Source organism: Silurus aristotelis (assembly GCF_946808225.1).
Source record: "Silurus aristotelis genome assembly, chromosome: 8".
In the NCBI taxonomy this organism is placed as follows: domain Eukaryota; kingdom Metazoa; phylum Chordata; class Actinopteri; order Siluriformes; family Siluridae; genus Silurus; species Silurus aristotelis.
This window is the reverse complement of record NC_139581.1, coordinates 18916754-18938343: the sequence shown is the minus strand read 5'-3', so window position 1 is coordinate 18938343 and position 21590 is coordinate 18916754. Positions and strand designations below refer to the sequence as shown.

The window sequence follows — 21590 nt, the reverse complement described above, 5'->3', positions numbered from 1 at the left end:
ATGATCCATGATCGACACAGGAACATCTTGGCAGCAGGGATTTAACAAATGTCTGGGAGATTATGTAAAGATATATTCTGTTCTAATTTAATAGTGTATATTATTTCTTTATTGTTTTTCAGTGCATCTGTGTTGCGGTGTACTTAAAGCGTGCTTGCATTTACCAACCTCACACCTGTCATGTGTTATGCCTTACTTAATTGAAGGCACCAGTTAACTCTATAACGAATAAAACAACATTGTTGAATTGGGTTAAGATTCCCACCAAATTTAAAACAGACTCTGACTCCTGGAGGTCCCGGGACACAACTTTGAAAACCTGTTAGTGGCACTATTCATGCAATTCAATTCAATTTATTTTTATTTGTATAGCGCTTTTTACAATGAACATTGTCTCAAAGCAGCTTTACACTGATAATGTGGTGATAAAAATGAATAAGATGTTCTTTATTAGTGTAAGTTTGTCACTGATGAGCAAGCCGGTGGTGACTGTGGTGAGGGAAAACTCCCCGAGATGGCATAAGGAAGAAACCTTGAGAGGAACCACACTCAAGAGGAAACCCATCATCATTTGGGTTGCACCGAATGTCCATTTATTGCAGATATACGATGTTGCGGGGTACAGTGATGGTAATCAGAAGCAAACTGTAGTCCTGAGTCAGTGTAGCAGACTGTTGACATTAACTACAGTCCAAAGTATTACACCACAGGTCTGAAGAAAAATATGATATTAAAGAGTGATACTGTAAGTCAGCATTCTTTTCCTCTAAAGCAGAGGACTGTGTTTAATTGTCAGTGCTGGAGAAAGCTGGAGATAAATTGACTCCAGCACACAAGGCTCCAAAGGAGATGTGCATCCCACTATGCCACCTGCAGAGTCTGCCATTGTCCATGCTAAACTGACAAACCCACACAACGCTTATGTCTAAAATGTCAGCCGTATTTCCCCATCCACACACTCGGCGGCCTCAAAGAACAAACAGTGACGCATCTGATTATATCTCCCTGCTTTTTATTAGGTAAATATTAGTGTTTCCCCTTTGCATTCAATTGGATTTAGGATTATTTATCTATTCTGTTTACCTGGGGTGCTTTGTTTTTGTTGGGTTTTTTTTCCCCACTGATGGCATTACGAAGTTACAGGATTATGGATTTTCCTTTCCTTTTTTATGACAGAGAGATGTGTGATAAATTATGAAGGACAGAGTGTGTAGCTAGAGCTCACAAGCCGTGAGGATCGCAGACAGATGCCTCCATGGGTTACAGGAGGAGATGAAGAACCGAGTGAGACAGAGAGAGACCGAATGAAAGACAGAGAACTAGCACATTGTAAAGGTTAGGCTAAAAAAAAAAAGTGTCTTAAAAAAAAAGAGACGACTTCCTCTGACACGTCCTGTGAAGTTTCTAACAAGGCCATCTTTCCAGTCAGCATGCCATCATCTGACGAAGTCTTTACTGCTAATTGGTCAGTGCCAGCTCAACCTTAACACAGTGCAAGAAGAGCAGCTCTGACTTAAAAAGAAAAAAAGAGTGTAAAAGCGAGAGGAGAAGCGAACCAGGTCTTAGGGGAGTTCACACAAGCTCATTTGCAATATGTGGCTTGCTTTAAACGAGGATATTAAACCTAGTTTGTGAGCTTTTGATATGTGTTTTCATTCACTAATTGGAGTGTGTGAGCATGATTTCTATCGCATTGGGCAAAATCGGTAATTGGTGACCATGCTAAGGTTTATTTGCTATTGTCTTCTTTTTGTCTTCTTTTGTGAATATAAGGTTTCCAGTTAATTTATGTTTTTTTTGGCAATTGTAAATACCAACACTAACACCACAATGAGGAACTACTTATTTTTAAGCTTTATGAATAAAAGTTTGTGGATACCTGTCCATCATATTTTTATGTGCTTAATGAACATTCCATTACAGAGTTTCCTATATTGTTATAATAATGTATGTTCTAATAACCTCCACAATTCTGAAAATTTTTTTCACTAGAATTTGGTGCATTTGCTAATTCAGTCACAAGCATATTAATGAGGTCAGGGGATTTCTGGGATGCAGATGGCATGTCAATCCATCCCACTGGTGTTAGAGGGATTTAAATCTGGGCTCTTTCACTCCATTCTTGAGAGATTCTTTCTTTAAAGACTTCATAGCTTTGTGCAGAGGATCATTTTCATGCTGGAACATGCTTAGGCCTTATAGTTCCAATAAATGGCAATTGTAAATTCAGAAATTAGGGGTCTTTGATACAATTCTGTTCTTTCACCCACACATAGGTGTGATGGTCAGGTTTTCAAGTACACTACAATGCACCGATTATCCATAATATTATTATAACATTATGACTGGTGAAGTGAATAACACTGATTATTTCCTCATCATGGCACCTGTTAGTAAATGGGGATATTTAAGGCAGCAAATGAACATTTTGCCTTAAAGTTGATGTGTTTGACAAGAACTAAATTATGATGGCTAGACGACTGGGTCAGAGCATCTCCAAAGCTGCAGCTCTTGTGGAATGTTCCCGGTCTGCTGTGGCCAGTATCTATAAAAAATGGTCCAAAGAAGGAACAGTGGTGAATCGGCAAGAGGGTCATGGGTGGCCAGGGCACGTGGGGAGTGAAGGCTGACCCTTATGCTGTTATGCTGTTAATGTTCGAAGGGTCAGGACTGTTTTGGCAGCAAAAAGGAAACAAACACAATATTAGGCAGGTGGTCATAATGTTATGCCTGATTGGTGGCCATAAAGTTATTCCTGGTCAGTGTACTGAATAGTCAATCTTATCGCGCTTGAACCACATCTTAAATAAAAAGTAGTAGGGTGGAACAGAGAGGAGTATCGATAAGCATGGGCAAAAGGAAGCACACAAGTCTCATTCTCACAGAATTGAAGTGCTCACATTTTCTTCATGTTCATTTCACTGTGCTTTGTGTTCATTTTTGATGCCCATGCCTGCTCTGCTCACACACATCAGCAGTTTTTGCACTCTTGTTTCACAGGTTGTGCAAACAACAACATCTGGTTAAAGATGCACTAAAGGATGATGCTGTATAGCTCACAAAACACAGTTTGCCGTTATGTTTCTATGGCTTTCATTAGTACACCCAAATACATCAATATAATTGCATTACAGCACTGACTGGGTGATATTTTGATATCAGTGGATTATTATTTTTTTTTTTTTTTTACAAGTTTTGGGTAAATGCGAACAGTTTTGAACTCCACTTGATACCACTATTGATATCAAGCTATATTTTTAGTAGCATGCTGTCTGAGGCTAAGCAATAGATCAGATGCACAATGCATGAAATACATTATGCAATCTCCGAGTCTTAACAGATTCCAAGGATGGCTTATCTCTCATCCTTAGATTTGTGAGGTGTGTGTGTGTGTGTGCATGTGTGTATTTTTTGTCTCCTGCTGCTCCACTTTCAGGATCTTCAACTTAGCTGCAAAGCTAAAACAGCTCTGTGGTCTGTGTATGTGATAAATAAAATTTTTATTTCAATTTGATTGGCATGTAGAATACATTTGATGGTAAGGTTTCTAGGTTCTCAAGAAAACGAAGGAAGGAGGAAAGGGAAGACGGGAGAAATAAGGAGATGGCGAATGACCCTTACACTGCCTTAATCCCTTTTGTCTAGTTTTTCTTTCAGGAACTTTCTTTAACTGAAAAGCCAAGCCTCTGTTAGAGAACAGCCCCTGAGAGAAGTGGGATGATAGAGATGGACGAGAGATAGAAAAAGTCAGAGAGAGAGTGCTAGCAAAGGAGAGAGAGAGAGAGAGAGAGAGAGAGAGAGAGAGAGAGAGAGAGAGAGAGAGAAAGTACAGGTAGAGAGCATGTGATAGAGAATAAGAACATTAGTGAGTCATTGTGAAAGTGTAAAATCTGCCCCTAGCTTATCTGCCATTCTCACATTAGCACACCTAGAAAAAAAGGTTAAAAGGTCGTGAAGGTTATTGAGTCAACCTTGTGGATAAAAGCTTCTCTGCAGGTTTAGTTCTTGTTATGGGAATAGTATTGCGCAATATTTTTTAATGAAAAAGCAGACCGTCTTAGGTAGAACGTCTGGGGCGGAGTGTTTGTACTGTGTGTGCTTCCCCAAGCTGAAAGTTTGATTGTGGCAAAAGGTCGCTTTTTGAAAAGAAGTAAACTGCGCTGACCTTTCTGTCTGGCCTTTTCCCTAACTCATGCATTTATTATCCGTCCATGAGGCTACAAACCTTTCTGCAACACCAAAGCAGGCTGAACAAGCCACCAGGACCATTGACATCTTTTCTCCTCTGGCAGCTAATGACAGTGAAAACGACATTCTGACGGCAATCATCAGAGGCAGAGGCACCTCTTTGGAACAATAACAGCACAAAATATATTCGCATGGCAGGATGTGGATTTCGAGAACGATACAGCGGGTGTAGCATTATGGGTTTGTGATTAATCTTCGATGTGTTGCTCACAATGGGTTTGCTAGGTGAAGAGATTGGGGCAAGCTGTTTTTTATTTCTGCTTTTGACAGAAGAGAAAACTTGCTAAAATTTATCATTTTTACATATACTGTAAAAATATCTCAATAATGAGCAAGTGAAACGGAACATTTTCATTTTGTGGGTTCATAGCTAGTCAGTAAACAACAGTGTTATATTAATATTCTTCAAAGTTGGTGTAAGCTTCCGATCAAAGTAGTTGGTTTTGAGTTTCCTCTTGTGTTGTTAGAAAGTATGTTCACACATGCAGCACTTTTTTCTTCTGGTTGCCAGTTGCTGAACTATGAAGTCGGTGGGGTAGGCGCTCCTACTTTATTTAGTGCATGACGCAGCTAGCATTTTACAAGAGTTTTTTAAGGCTAATTAAAAATAGATTAATAAATAAAAATCCAAAGGGGTTTGTCATGTGAGGTGCTTTGCTTTATTAGTTTATTAGTTTACTTGTTTATGTTTGTTATTATTCTGTAAGTCAATCATAGTTTGTGTACATTTTTACACAATCATTATAAGCTGTAAATATATGCAGGAGCAGGACACACACATTGCAGGAGCGGGCGTTAATGGTTGGAAATTCAACGGGAGCGAGCGGGAGTGGTTTTAAGAAAACTACCACTAGCCACTCAGGACTCTAGTCACTCAAAGTTGGTCACTTTGTTGTGTGAGTCATTTTAAAGTTATTTTGGGATTCAGTTTAGCTTACAAGACACATTGTCACAAATCAGCTCTTTTGACATGAAATGTATATAGATGTCAGGGATTCACCCTGCCACGCCCCCTCTGTAGCTGTCAGGGATTCACCCTGCCACGCCCCCGTCTGTAGCTGTCAGAGATTCACCCTGCCACGCCCCCCTCGATAGCAGTCACGCTGCTTCCCAAGATTACCGACAGCTGTGGCTCATGAAAGATCAGACTACATAAACTCACGTTCTTGAGTCACAGGCGGTCGGTCGTTATATTGTCAAGCTGGACAATCGCGTGGCTGCTCGGCCGCCGGCTGTATATCCGAATTCCACTTCCGACTTGGATTACTCATTGCCGAAGGCTTTATGGATTATGCTTGGGACATTCGAACTCATAGCGGACAACGCGTATCGAGCGAATGTCTTTGTTTGTTATTTTCAACGGCTTATGAGTGTTTTTGTGTTGTACGGTGTTTTGAAATAAAAGGACAATGATCGGACTATATCGGCTTCCGCGTCTGCAGCCTGACAGAACGACCGACCTATACCGAACGCGGATTTGCCATTCCGCGATTCCGACCGCAACGGATCGGCAGCTGAACCCGGCTTCGGATTTCCTCCGGAAGCTCAGTGCCGCTTCTCACGGTTCAGATCCACAGAAGTCGGATCATGAGAGCGTGGCTGCGCCACGCCCCTCAGAGAGCGTGAGGGGATTACCGGCTCGTTACTCGGGGAAAAAAGACGAATTGGGCGGATTTCTGCAAGGCATCGGCGAGTATGTGGCTGTTAACATTTCCCGGTTTCCTTCCAAACGAGCCAAGATTGCCCTCTGTATTTCCCTCCTGTCTGGTGAAGTTCTTGCCAAAGCCAGCTCACTATGGAGCGCCAAAGGGGGCAAATTCGGCTCACTCGCCAAATTCAGCGGGCTGCTTCTGGGGAAGTTGGGGATAGAGGTGGTGGATCTCCACTACAGTCCCCTTGAGGAGGAAGGTACTCCATTCCAAGGTTCTCAAGAGCACACGGCTCCGTGCCGGATCTCCCATGAGCCTGCAGCTCAGCCCCAATGTTTTGATGAGAGGGCTGCTTCATCTCAGGGTCTCTACCAGCGTGCTGCTGTGTTCCGGGGTTCTCGTGAACGCACCACACCATCTCCGAGCGTCGGCGAGCACACCATGCCGTCACACAGCTTCTACAGGCGTGCCGCTCTGTTCCGAGGTTCCTGTGGGCGTGCCACGCCGCCACAGAGTCTTCACGAGAGCGCCGCGCCGCCACAGAGTCTTCACGAGAGCGCCGCGCCGCCACAGAGTCTTCACGAGAGCGCCGCGCCGCCACAGAGTCTTCACGAGAGCGCCGCGCCGCCACAGAGTCTCCAGGAGCGTGCTTTCCCGCCACAGACTCGTCACGAGAGCGCCGCGCCGCCACAGACCCGTCACGAGAGCGCCGAGCCGACACCTCCAGTCACAGAAGGCGAAGTGACTCCTCCGAGTCCCTCTCCAGACGACGCCACATCCCAGAGCCCCTTCCAAGGCGACATCTCGCCCACGGAAAGCTCGGCTCCGCCCCAGGTTCCTCAAGAGAGCTCCGCCCAGCTCCAGGTCTCTCAAGAGAGCTCCGCCCAGCTCCAGGTCCCTCCAGAGAGCTCCGCCCAGCTCCAGGTCCCTCCAGAGAGCTCCGCCCAGCTCCAGGTCCCTCAAGAGGGCACGACTCTGCTCCAGGCTCCTCAAGAGGGCACGACTCTGCTCCAGGCTCCTCCCGAGAGCTCGTCTCCGCCTCCGAGCGACCCCACGAGCTTGTCTCCGCTTCAGTGTCCCGAAGAGAGCTCCACTGATGTCGTGGACCTCCAGGCGAGCCCTTCTCCGCTCGTGGATCTCCAGGCAGGCTTCACCCCATTTCCAGGCTGCCCAGTAGGCTCCGATCTGCTCCTAAGGGTCCCAAGGAGCGCTCCTACGGTCAGGGGTTTCCCTGTGCACTCACCCCGGCTCCAGGACTGTGAAAGGGAAGTCGAACCGCTGCCCCCGGGTTCCACCGAAGGCGACGGTTTACCCCACAGTCCCGCAGAAGGCAACGGCTTGTCTCCAGCGCCCGCAGAAGGCGACGTCTCGCCCCGGGGCTCCACAGAAGGCGACGTCTCGCCCCCGGGCTCCACAGTAGGCGACGTCTCGCCCCCGGGCTCCACAGAAGGCGACGTCTCGCCCCCGGGCTCCACAGAAGGCGACGTCTCGCCCCCGGGCTTCACAGAAGGCGACGTCTCGCCCCCGAGTCCTCTTTAGGGCGAAGGATTGCATCCAGGCTCCATGCAGGGCGAGGGATCGCATCCAGGCTCCACGCAGGGCGAAGGATCGCATCCAGGCTCCACGCAGGGCGAAGGATCGCATCCAGGCTCCACGCAGGGCGAAGGATCGCATCCAAGCTCCACAGAGGGCGACGTCTCGCCTCCAGGTCCTCTTCAGGACGACGGATTGCCCCCAGGTCCCTCTGACGGCGACGTCGGTCCTCCAGGTCCCTCTGACGGCGACGTCGGTCCTCCAGGTCCCTCAGAGAGTGGTACGACGTTCCTGGTCTCCGCCCGGGACGTCCTCCACTCCCCGGTCATTGTCATGGTTGGCGTCCAGTTCCGGTTCCCCGCCATGGAGGTCGCTCCGGCTCCAATCCCCGCCAGGGGCTTTACTCAGCCTCCCGTCAGCACCGAGGGCGTGGCTCCGTTCCGGATCCTCCTGCAAGGTGTTGTTCCATTCCGGCTCTCCGCAGAGGATGCTCACCAGGCCTCCGTTGCTCCCAGGCGTCTAAGGAGGCCTTCCTCGGAGTTCCCTGGCCCGCCTGGCATAGGTGGGTTTTGGGGCGTCAGGTGTCGCCCCTGGAGGGGGGGGTACTGTCAGGGATTCATCCTGCCACGCCCCCCTCGATAGCAGTCACGCTGCTTCCCAAGATTACCGACAGCTGTGGCTCATGAAAGATCAGACTACATAAACTCACGTTCTTGAGTCACAGGCGGTCGGTCGTTATATTGTCAAGCTGGACAATCGCGTGGCTGCTCGGCCGCCGGCTGTATATCCGAATTCCACTTCCGACTTGGATTACTCATTGCCGAAGGCTTTATGGATTATGCTTGGGACATTCGAACTCATAGCGGACAACGCGTATCGAGCGGATGTCTTTGTTTGTTATTTTCAACTGCTTATGAGTGTTTTTGTGTTGTACGGTGTTTTGAAATAAAAGGACAATGATCGGACTATATCGGCTTTCGCGTCTGCAGCCTGACAATAGATTTTAAAGCCCTAACTGACAATCCAGAGTTGATGGTGGCGAAGAACAATTCTAGAAACCTTGAGAGAAACCAGACTTAACAGAATAATGTACTGCCTTCCAAATGATTACAGCTTATACAGGGTGGCACAGCAATCTTCATACATCAGAAAAATTAACACATTGCACATAGTTTATATATATATATATATATATTAGCCTTTCAATAGCTTTTAACGAGACTGTTTCAGCAGCTGACGCATTAAAAGTAACACATTAGAGCGCAATTAAATGAATAACATTAAATGTGTGAACACGAGTCCATCACGAGTGGGAGAAGCGACTGCAAGTGTCTTCACAAGGAAATGGCAGTTTTGTACTGTTTTGTAAATACCCTATCATTTTTACTAAAAGGTGCTAATTTCCACTATGTATAAAGACTTGCCTAGACATTCTGTAAATCAGTTGTATATTATAAAATCAAGCAGTGCTTAATAAAGGTTACATCCACATCCTTGGAAGGATCCTCAACTCTGGAAATCTTTCTATCATCCTAAACATGCTCCTATAAAAAAATTAACTGTTACCACTTTTCTTTTATTTCCTAATTAACTTATCAAAGCGTTCACCTTGCCCTTTCTTGTCTCTTCAATAACTCAGGGAGCACTAATTTTCAGTTCGATATTGACTCTGAAGTGATCCAAAACCCTGATGACTGCTCATGTCTTCTCCCATTGATTTCCTCATCTAACTCTTTATCCCCATTTATTCATCCACCACATGTTTCCATTAGAGACAGATTTATAGGCAGGAAAATGACAAGGTGAGGAGATAACTGAATTTTTTTGGGTGGCCTTTTTTGTAATAGCGTGTAGAAGTACACGAATGATTGTGAAGGACTGTGAGGTTTTTTTTGTTGTTGTTGCACACAGCCTTCTGCTCACGATATAATTTTCTGTAGGTCATCTGTAGCGAGTTTGAAAATGAGCAGGAGCAGCAGCACTGGGATTTAGCGTACTTACTGGCACAAATTAATGGAAATCTCTGGTTCTTTACTAATCATAGATTGTTTTAATTAGCAAGATGTGAACACTACAAAGCCATTTCTCCACATTTGCATTCCCCCCTCCTGTTTTACTTTATGATTGCAAAACTGCTCTTTTAATACTTTGTATGAGAGCTTTGTATGGGCAGCAAGTCCATGGCAAACGTTTTTTTTTTTTTTTTTTCAATTATTATTATAATTTTTTTTAATTGTCTGAAGATTTCGAGCAGCATTAAATGAGCTGAACTTGTTCACCTATAAATCAGCATAAGAAGAATACGCACTAAAAAAGATTATTATTAAAAATGGGTTGTGTATGAATACAATTATCAGAATGGCCTGAAAGTCCAAAGTCAGCCTTATATTGTTTATCTGGCATCATATGATTCATTAACATTCATTAATTATTTTGTAATAATTACACATTTTCATCTTTAATTCTGATTAATGAAAGTTTAAACTTGTGCAATGCACCGCTGAATTAATTCAATTCAAATCAAATCACATTTTATTTCTTAAGAACCTTTAAAATCAATCTTGGTTGGCCAAAATGCTGTACATGATAGTAAAAAGCAAGAAATAAAACAAATAACACAAATGGGATTATAAAAAAAAAGCAGCAGGCAGGTCTTTACAATTTTATACCACTCTGCCAAATTAACTAAAATGTCGGAAGAATTAACCTCCTGTTTACCGCAGCACGCCAATCTCACAACAAACACAATCAGAGACAATTTTGATTATTTTGATGAATTATTTATTACTGTACAATACACAACATATGCCTAAATGGTAATGGATAGGTGGAACAGGTTTGGGTGATATATATATATATATATATATATATATATATATATATATATATATATATATATATATATATATATATAGTGAGTGGGGTGCCGATCGACATAACTGAAGTTAAATGGCAAATTTTTCCGCCCTTGTGCTCGAGATATTAGGGTTCGGTGACATAAAAAAAGATTTTATCGACATAACCGATAAAAAATGCTTAGACAAAGCGAGAATTTGGCGGTTCCACTTCAAAAACGTCGACCTAATAGGGTTGTCGAGGTAACCGAGGTCGAGATAAGTGGGTTCCACTGTGTGTGTGTATATATATATACAGTGGGTACGGAAAGTATTCAGACCCCCTTAAATGTTTCACTCTTTGTTATATTGCAGCCATTTGCTAAAATCATTTAGGTTCATTCTTCTTCCTCATGAATGTACACATAGCACCCCATACTGACAGAAAAACACAGAATTGTTGACATTGTTGCAGATTTATTAAAAAAGAAAAACTGAAATATCACATGGTCCTAAGTATTCAGACCCTTTGCTCAGTATTTAGTAGAAGCCTCCTTTTGATCTCATACAGCCAGGAGTCTTTTTGGGAAAGATGCAACAAGTCTTTCACACCTGGATTTGGGGATCCTCTGCCATTCCTCCTTGCAGATCCTCTCCAGTTCTGTCAGGTTGGATGGTAAACGTTGGTGGACAGCCATTTTTAGGTCTCTCCATAGATGCTCAATTGGGTTTAAGTCAGGGCTCTGGCTGGGCTATTCAAGAAAAGTCACAGAGTTGTTGTGAAGCCACTCCTTCATTATTTTAGCTGTGTGCTTAGGGTCATTGTCTTGTTGGAAGGTAAACCTTCGGCCCAGTCTGAGGTCCAGAGCACTCTGGAGAAGGTTTTTGTCCAGGATATCCCTGTACTTGGCCGCATTCATCTTTCCCTCGATTGCAACCAGTCGTCCTGTCCCTGCAGCTGAAAACACCCCCACAGCATGATGCTGCCACCACCATGCTTTACTGTTGGGACTGTATTGGACAGGTGATGAGCAGTGCCTGGTTTTCTCCACACATACCGCTTAGAATTAAGGCCAAAAAGTTCTATTTTGGTCTCATCAGACCAGAGAATCTTATTTCTCACCATCTTGGAGTCCTTCAGGTGTTTTTTAGCAAACTCCATGCGGGTTTTCATGTGTCTTGCACTGAGGAGAGGCTTTCGTCGGGCCACTCTGCCATAAAGCCCCGACTGGTGGAGGGCTGCAGTGATGGTTGACTTTCTACAACTTTCTCCCATCTCCTGACTGCATCTCTGGAGCTCAGCCACAGTGATCTTTGGGTTCTTCTTTACCTCTCTCACCAAGGCTCTTCTCCCCCGATAGCTCGGTTTGGCCGGACGGCCAGCTCTAGGAAGGGTTCTGGTCGTCCCAAACGTCTTCCATTTGAGGATTATGGAGGCCACTGTGCTCTTAGGAACCTTAAGTGCAGCAGAAATCTTTTTGTAACCTTGGCCAGATCTGTGCTTTGCCACAATTCTGTCTCTGAGCTCTTCAGGCAGTTCCTTTGACCTCATGATTCTCATTTGCTCTGACATGCATTGTGATCTGGAAGGTCTTATATAGACAGGTGTGTGGCTTTCCTAATCAAGTCCAATCAGTATAATCAAACACAGCTGGACTCAAATGAAGGTGTAGAACCATCTCAAGGATGATCAGAAGAAATGGAAAGCACCTGAGTTAAATATATGAGTGTTACAGCAAAGGGTCTGAATACTTAGGACCATGTGATATTTCAGTTTTTCTTTTTTAATAAATCTGCAACAATGTCAACAATTCTGTGTTTTTCTGTCAATATGGGGAGCTGTGTGTACATTCATGAGGAAGAAGAATGAACGTAAATGATTTTAGCAAATGGCTGCAATATAACAAAGAGTGAAAAATTTAAGGGGGTCTGAATACTTTCCGTACCCACTGTATATATATATATATATATATATATATATATATATATATATATATATATATATATATATATATATATATATATATATATATATATATATGTATATATATAATCTCAGCTAGTCCACAGACACTATATAGACGAAAGTATTGGAACACTTGACTTTTCCTGCTATATGCGTTTATTTCCCAAACTGTTGCCACAAAATTGAAGGCATATTCTATGCCTCCAATTGTCCATGTCTTTAGATGTGGAAGTATTAAAAATTACCTTCACTTGAACTAGGAGACCCAAACCTGTTCCAACATGACAATGCCCAAAAGCACAAAGCAATCTTGCAATAAAGATATAGTTGACATGTTTTGAAGTGGAAGATTTTAAGTGGCCTGCTATAGACCTCTGACCTCAACCTTATTGATCACCTTTTTATTAAATAAAAACATTTACTGCACCCCAGGCCTCATCACCTCACCTATTTTAGTACCTGACTTTACTAACATCCTTGTAGCTGAATTAACAAAAGTCATCACAACCACACTCCAAAATCTAGGGAAAGATCTTCCCAAAAGAGTGGAGGTTATTATCATTCATTCATTCATTCATTCATTTTCTCCCGCTTATCTGTAATTCGGGTCGCGGGGGCAGCAGTCTAAGCAGGCCCCCGCCTTCGACTGCTGCACAACCTGCAGGTGGTGAGCCCACGGGAAGGAGGTTATTATCAAATAATTATCAAATGGGGAGTAAATGTGGAATTTGTTGTTTAAAAAGCACATATGAATCTGATGGTCAGGTGTCCAGAAATGTTTGTCCATATAGAATATATAATAGTCATGTATTTATGTATTTATTTTATTACTGCAGTTATTAAAATTTTTTGTCTCTAACATATATTTTCTAATATAATTTTTAAAACTAGTAGCCTAGTTTAAACCACTGTAACCATGAGGTACTAAAGATGAATAAATTAATGTTATACATTCAATGTTTACTGTTTTATTGTTTGTCTCAAAAGCTTTATGACTGACTGCTCGCTCATGCATGCCTGTATTAATCAAAAAAATGAAATATGCTTTTTTTTTATGTATTTTTGTGGATTGTGGTATTTCGCTTCCTCTGCTAATTATATCAGAATTTTTATCTTTTAGGACACATTTGCTTTCATTTATCAAGGTGGATACAGACAAATTTATTCATAAAAAATCATTTGTAGCAGTATTTACGCAAAACATTTGGTATTCATGAAAATCCTGTGATTTGGGAAATACTTTCATAGCCTGTGACAGCTCCTGAGTTTGTGCTAATTTTTTCTTTTAAGAAGACTCCTCATCAGCATCACACTGCATAATTGCGTTGAACTTTTATGAACAGATTATTCCGTCAAGTCTAAAAAGCTTACGTACTTGTCAATAGAGATACCGCAGCTTCCATTATGAAGGCAGACACTCAGACAAGAGTCAGCGCTTCATATCATCCCAAAGGTGTTAAATAAGGGTCAGGTCAGAGCTCTGTAGAAAGCCACTTACGATCTGTTCAAAGAGCACATGTAAATCTTACGGTCAGGTGTCTAAAAACCTTTGTCCATTTAGCGTACGTCTCCCAGAAACCACCGCACCTAGTCACATGATTGATTCTGCACCTGATTTTTGTCCACTAGAAATATACATATTATTTATGTTTATTTATGTATTCATTTTTGCCTCACTTCTCTTAAATGTTTAAAACTCACCTTCTTTTGTTTGTTGTTTTTCCATAGTTGTTGTCATGATTTTTGTTCCACGATTCAGGTTATAGTTTTTGTTTCTTCATCTAATCATTTTGGGTTAGTTTGCATCAAGATTCATGAATTTTTTTGTATCTTGGTACTTGGTATTAAAATGTCTGCACTTGAATCGCCTTCAGGCCTTGTTGAGTGGCAATATGTGTGTATGCAATAGGTCTTTAACTCTTTGATATATTATTTAATATCTATTTTCTTCCAGTTTCGTGGTATATATATATGCAATATAATAAATAGAACGCGTATTTGCTGTTTTGTGCCACTCTGTTTATAGATATATATGATCTGTCCAATTTGTATCGATTATATAATTGGTTTTTCTATAAGCCAATTCTGATGTGTGCTTATCACACAATCATAGTGCAGATTCTTTCGGATGGACTATGGTTTGACTCCTGTGTAATAAACACCTTGTCCTTGTCCGCATGTCCCCTCATTAGCTCCTGCTATTTCTCTCTCTTATTTTCTCTCCTTTTCACCCCTGTCTTTCTCTGCTCTCCAGCCAGATGTGATTGCAGTGCTTGATTGGGCTCCATGTTTCTCAGCACTGCAGCTCTGATTCACAAGGGCAGGGTGGCATTTCGTCCACCGAGGCGAGGAATGAGAAATGGAATGCATGGTTTTTTTGGGGTTTTTTTATCACACGTTAAATGCATTCGTCTAGTTCTTTCCTTCATATATGCGGTTATATGATGCATTAACCACCAGTCTGTTACTTATGGAAGCCTGCTTCCACCACTCAATAAAAAATAAAAAAGGTTATTTATTTCACACAATTCTGACTTTTTTTCTCAGAATTGCTTGATACAAAGTTTTTTTCTCAGAATTGTGAGAATTAAATTCGCAATTGCACGAAAAAGTCAGATTTGTGAGATAAACTCGCAGTTGTGAGAAAAAGTCAGAATTGTGAGATATAAATTCGCAATGTTGATGTACATACAGTACGAATTAGTTTTGTGTTATTGAGATGGCAATAATACAAAGACATGTCCATAGATTGTAGGATTGCATATTCTATAACCTATAAAAATAGAAAAGATTATAGAGGATTATTTTCGCACCGTTTCACTTATAAAGAAATCGTAATTTAATTGGAATCACACAACATGAAGCTTAGTTTCATATGGAAGCTACTGAATAAAAAATATAAAAAGGATATTGTGACTTTTTAAGTCTGAGAAAATAGTCAGAATTGCAAGTTTGTATTGTGTCATTCTGAGAATAAAAGTCAGAATTGCGAGATATAAACTCGCAATAACCTTTTTTTTAATTTATTCATTAGTGGAAACAGGCTTCCATAGTTACTGGTTATCAATAACTGCATAATAGTTGTTTTTTTTGCCTTCCACATCTGGTATTCTTGCCATTGGGATATGTTTAGATTGTATACAACACATTTAATAGGACCGACTTTCGATGCTCTGACAGGGAATAACTAATGTGTGAGGAAACCTGCTACCTCTGGGAATGAGTTTGTTAATTAGGTTTTGTTTTGGGATTTCTTTTTTTGCCCGTTAAGTGATTTCAAAATTTTTAGATTCTCATTAGACATATCAGGAATGAGCATTTGAATATTTTGTGGAATTTAAATGAAAATAGCACTCTAACCAGAAGAATTGATTTTGGAATTGATCCAATCAGGGTCAAGGTCACAGCAAGGGTAAATATCTAAATGATTTTTCTTCAGGAGCTTCCTTCCTGTTTGTCATGCAGACACGCTAATTACAAAGTCAGGTTCAGGAACCCAAGGCCAGTTTTCTGGTTGTTTGTGATTATTATCATAAGCCCTATCTATGTGTCAACCCAATATTCACATTAATGCAGTGTTTGAAGAACTATTAAATGTCTGTAGTACCTTGAATGATATTGTATAAATGTTATATACAGTATATCTTTCCTATATATTATATAATGAGCAGATTTTTTACTTGATCCAAACAGAGTCAAAGTCATAGCAAGATTTAATGTCTGGAATAGTTTATTTATACCAGCGTCCTTCCTGTTCGCAGTATATTTTAATATTCATCATTCATTCATTTTCTCCCGCTTATCCGTAATTCGGGACGCGGGGGCAGCAGTCTAAGCAGGCCCCCGCCTTCGACTGCTGCCCAATCCTCACAGCACCGTCCCTTACGGTCCCTCCTGCAGGTGGTGAGCCCACGAGAAGGCGGCCCCACGTCACTCCGACGTCACGGACCTTGATATTTCCCTCGTAAGGGACCCCCGGAGCATAGAGGGTTAAGGGCCTTGCTCAAAGGCCCAAGAGTGGCAGCTTGGCGATACCGGGGCTTGAACCCCAAAAAATATATATTTTGATATATATTTCATTATTATATTATAATATGAAGGAGTAGATTTGGTAGTACTGTTTGCATCATTCAGACTTATTGGCATGAAGTTTTACTTTTTATTGTTTTCTTTTTTTATTCTGATAATTATGTAACCAGTTGGCTGTTCAAACTACCTGAGATATGCCCATGATGGGCTTTTCCTCACTAAAATGGTCTGAATGAGTCTGATCACTCTTAAATCCTAAATGATCATTATCAAATCGAAAAGCATTTTAATGTAAGTTGTATACAGTACTGTATGTGTCAGTTTTCCATTTTTGTCACCCTTTCTCACCTTATAGTTTGTTTTACTTTCTCTCGCATTCTTTCCATTTTAACACATTGAGCTCCAGGAATATCGGAAGCAAAATTTCACAAAGAAAACAACTGAAGTAGGAAAAGTGTAACCATTGTTGTTGTATTCATGAGATATTTTGATTTGCATGCTGCAGTGGGCATCTCTGTGGCTTCAGCATGTAATAGCTTGCCACATCTTTACCACCCATGGTTGACATGCCCAATTTAATAAAGGGCTTGATTAAAAGACCGCCATACCCCAGTGGGCTTGAGAGAACTGAGGAGACTGTTGAGAGGCGTGAGAGAGGGCGGGGTGGTATTTATTTGGGTTGCTCTCCATGCTTTTCATCACGGCACTCTCATCAAAACAAAAATAAGAGGAAACGATATCAAAGTTAATAGCTCTCTCTAACTCTATTACACACACACACACACACACGGGTGCGCGCGCACCCACAAGACACTTATAGGGATGTTTTTAGCTTTGCACTTTCTCTCTTTCTATAAGACAGAATATAAATAAGTAAATAGAGGTATAGACAATCATTTATTCTCTGGAATCATATATTTCTGGTGCTGCTCCTTTCATTCACAGAAGGCTCTTCACCACACCCCCACTACCTGAAAGAATCTTTACACAAACCACATAATTATGCATATGACAGATCAATTGTAGATTGCATTGTTGATAGCAAATATAAGTTCCTGGTTGATGATCCATCTGTGGTTATATTGTTTATTTTTTCTTTTGTACTGTTTTATCCCTGCAAATGGTTATGTTATGTTTGTTTATAGAGAACGTATGAGGCCACGTAGTATCATGTATGTGTCATCGTCCATGGATTTTCTGCTTTGGAGCATACACTGGGGACTGATTTGTAGGAGAAGATAAATTGAGCAGCTCCTGCACAAAAGACATCAAGCATGAGGCCTGCTGAACCGTGGTGCTCAGCAATTACACTGAAAAGTAAAAAAATAATGGATGATTTAGGATCACATTGTGCTGAGCTTTTTTGCCACATACAAAATGGCTGTGTGTGAAAAGGCCAAGCTCCCTGGGGGAATAAGTGGTAGCGCTATAATGATAATTTTCATTTCAATTCAGTTGTATTTGTATAGATCTCTTAATAAAAGCCATTTTCTAAGAGCGGCTTTAGAGAAAAAAACATCTGGATTTAGATCTGGATCTCTAACAAGCAGGTCACAGGCACAGTGAGGGGGGAACAAAAATAAGTATCCAAACTCCAAAGGGAACCTTTTCTGTGTAATACAGATAGTGGGATTCTGATCATTACCGTTTGCAGTTGTAAGGAGATAACAAACCATGCTGTCAATAACAAGCTATAGGTAGAGAGTAGAGACGTTAAAATGTCATTTGAGTTATTGTTTTGATCGTTTTGACTTATTGTATTGCTTCGTAATTTGTTTTGTCTCCCGCGGAATGCCTGATTTGATATGGATGATTTTGAGATACTTGATTCGTTTGCCTATCTCTGTGCAAAAACCTGTTGTGTGCTTCTGAGACGGTGTTGATGACAGGTCTTTTGTCATGTTTAATATTGTATGAACGCTCTGCTAGATAACGCTCGCAGAAGCTTACGTAATCTTTCTTTTTTTTCTTTCTTTCTTTCTTTCTTTCTTTTTTTCTTTCTTTCTTTCTTTCTTTCTTTCTTTCTTTCTTTCTTTCTTTCTTTCTTTCTTTCTCTCTCTCTCTCTCTCTCTCTCTCTCTCTTTATTTCTGTGTGTGCATGTTGGCGAAGATCGGTCAGTGGCATTCGGAACAGGGGCTGTCCATGGAGAAAAAGCTTCCCTCCCTTAATGTTACAGACACACTCTTTAACACCACACTGATCATCACAACCATTCTGGTAAGTGTACCTGCTTTCCTTCTGCTATTACATAAACAGCAACCCAACACACATTTTCACACATCAAACACACAAAAGCACAAAATGATCAAGTGCAAAACAGAAAAAGTGGATTTTGCCTTTAAAGGTGCATTAAGCCTTTTACAGTTTGGTGGGTTTAACATTGGATTTAATCCAACATATGTTCACAGATTTTTGGCCCCAGGATCTATGACGGCTAGACAGTGTATATAAAACAACTGACAGGAAGTTTATTCAAATACATTGATTCTGGGCTGGAAACTGGTTTTCCAGATGTGTTCTCTTAGCAAATTCATACTCTTTTGCTTATTGTTCTTATAATCATGGTCTACATCATCCAGGTTAATTGTACAAGTAAAATGGCCTAGTGCACCTTTAATACCTTCAGCACTTATAATATTAACAGCAAACACATATGCCATGGGGTGTTTTTTTTAAATGCTAAACGAAGCCAAATAGTAATCAGCTGCATTCACTGATAATAAGACAAATGAATATGATAGAATATGAACTATTACATTATCTAATGGGTTTGTGGCAGTTAATTGGCCAAAAATGGGTAATAATAACTGGTGGCTTTGGCTATTTATACCAGAGAAAGTCTTATGATACTTAGCATTCAGTAACCTAATATAATTTAATTAATGCTAATGAATGTGACTTGTATTAGTGGATTCAAAATTAACATCTTTTTCCTCGAGAGTACTTATGCCTGAGCCAATTGTCTAATGGATGTCAAGAGACCCTAGATACAATAGCAAATTCTGAAGATTGCACAGGTTTGGATTGTTCTTCTGTCATTAAACACATTAAACACTCCTCCACCCCTCATCCATTTTCCCAACATTGCGATTAAGATACAGAATATAACATCAAGGACTTTCATTATAGGTTTTATATTGAAAATAATTGGCATGTGGAAATATGATCTGTACTGGTTTAAGACGTTTGTTAACAATGTTTTCTTTCTATAACACTAATAAACATAGTGGAAAATAATTTTACAGTTGTTTCATTGAACCACTGAAGATAATTAATAATAACATGCTAAGAATAGGAGGGAACTTACAATAGAAAATCGGATCACTCCTCTTTTTTCCTCTGACACTTAATCACCTTAATTGAGACAATGCTCAGAGTTTAGCTAGTTGCATAGTAGTTTTCAAGCAGCATGCCTGGTCTTTTGATGTCTTAAATTGATAAATATGGTAAAAATAACTCTGTTTGCTGGGCATTAGGAATATCATTATAGAGCAATTATTTCACAGATGTTTATTTTACACTTTAATAATTAGGTAAGTTCTGTCATATCAAAAACCCATAATGTAAATAAGCATTTGGAAATGTGACTTCCAAACCCATCTCTTTTTCTGCTTCTAGCTACTGTCCATGTCTGTGTTAATGTTAATAAATCTTCAATACTGAGACAATTCAGAATTTCTCCATAAAATATATATGACTATAGAGGAAAACAAGTTGGAAGAATCAATCAAATAAAATTTTATTCGTCACATACACATATATACAGAGTACGACATGCAGTAAAATGCTTTGTACGATTGTCTGGCATGAGGGAATAGGATGGGGGCGGGGGGGCTAAAACAAGGAAAAAAAAGAAGGCAGATAAATAAAAACAATAAACTATGTAAAATATTAAAATCTATAAAGATAAAGTTATATATAGGATAAATAGGCAAAAGTGTATATACAGGGTATGTTTATGGATACAGGGTATGCTTATGTATCACTATCAAAAGATAAGCTTCCTGGATTGCATATAGGAATGAAGAATTATTTGTTAACATAATGTTTATTTAAAAAATATTAATTAAATATAACGTATTGAGAAATGTAACGCATGTTAAAGTAATGTAATTACACTATATGGACACAAGTTTGTGGACACCCAACAATAAGATTCATATGTGCTTTTTGAACATTCCATTTCACATTTAGTGTCCATTTTCTGTTATAATAGCAGTGGTTGTGCAGATTTATGCTCATTCAGCAACAAGGGTATTGGTAAAGTCAGGTACTGATGTACCTGAGGCCTGAGGTGCAGTCAGTGTTCCAATTTATTTCAAAGGTGTTCAGTAGGGTTGAGGTTGAAGCACTATATTTTTTACTCCAGCCCATGTAAGACATATCTTCACGGTGCTGACTTTGTGCTCAGGGGCATTGTCGTGCTGGAAAAGATGTGGGTCTCCTAGTTTAAGTAATGTGGAATTTAAATATTACTGAATCCATAGGAATCCTATATAATTGTGTGCCTCCAACTTTTTGTTAATAGCTAGGTGTTCCAATAATGTCTTCCATATAGTGTAAGTTCAGAAAGTTTTTTTTATACTGTATAAACTATACCATCAAGTTATATGCAATATGTAAAACATGCTGTGATCTTTCAGAATTGTTTTCTTATGAAAGAGTCTTTGCTTATATCATAAACAGCTCATTAAAAAGCCAGGACCCACTGCTGAATTAAATAAGGTTTCATCTCCTATACAGGCAAGCGCACTGACTGCTTAGGCAACGAGTAGGCGTGGAAAAGCGAGATATATCCATGGGCACCAACTGAAGATGTAATCCTGGACTGTTATTTGGCACAGAGTTTTGCGCTGCGCTTGCCTTGCCCTATCACTATGGGGAGACGGAACTCTCCTTCTATCCGCAGCAGCCTGAGGGCTGATCTTATCCTATAACAGCAACTATGCCGTACCTCTATCTCATGCCTATGCCTCTGTCTCATATCAAGCAGAAAGTGAATGAGAGATATTCCAAAATAAAAAAAGGTCTGAAAATGATTTTGATTGCGACGCAGTTTATGAGACTGCGTTTACAGCACATATTAAGTTTTATTTATTTTGCTAATTTTGCATTTATTGTGTCTTTTACAGTTTTTATTATCTTTCTAAGAAAACTTTTTTAATTCATTTGAATTAAAAATCTATGTGAAAAACATAGTTATTATTTTTATTATTATTATTATTATATATCAGTGACACTACTTCACTTGCCTGAGGAATGGAATGTGCTGGTCTTTAAGAATAAGGGAGATGTGTACTGCAGTAACTAAACTTTCTTTTAGCTTCTCC

The 21590-nt window shown here is 40.5% G+C and overlaps 1 protein-coding gene across 3 annotated transcripts in view; it reads left to right on the top strand.

The window, feature by feature from the left end:
• Positions 1-21590, top strand: part of grik4 (glutamate receptor, ionotropic, kainate 4) — a 454114-nt gene that overhangs the window by 367735 nt on the left and 64789 nt on the right. For all 3 annotated transcript variants that reach the window (XM_083549394.1, XM_083549392.1, XM_083549393.1), the window contains one exon: positions 18370-18477. In XM_083549394.1, coding sequence (XP_083405520.1) covers positions 18370-18477 — 108 coding nt within the window. The remainder of the gene's footprint in view (positions 1-18369; positions 18478-21590) is intronic.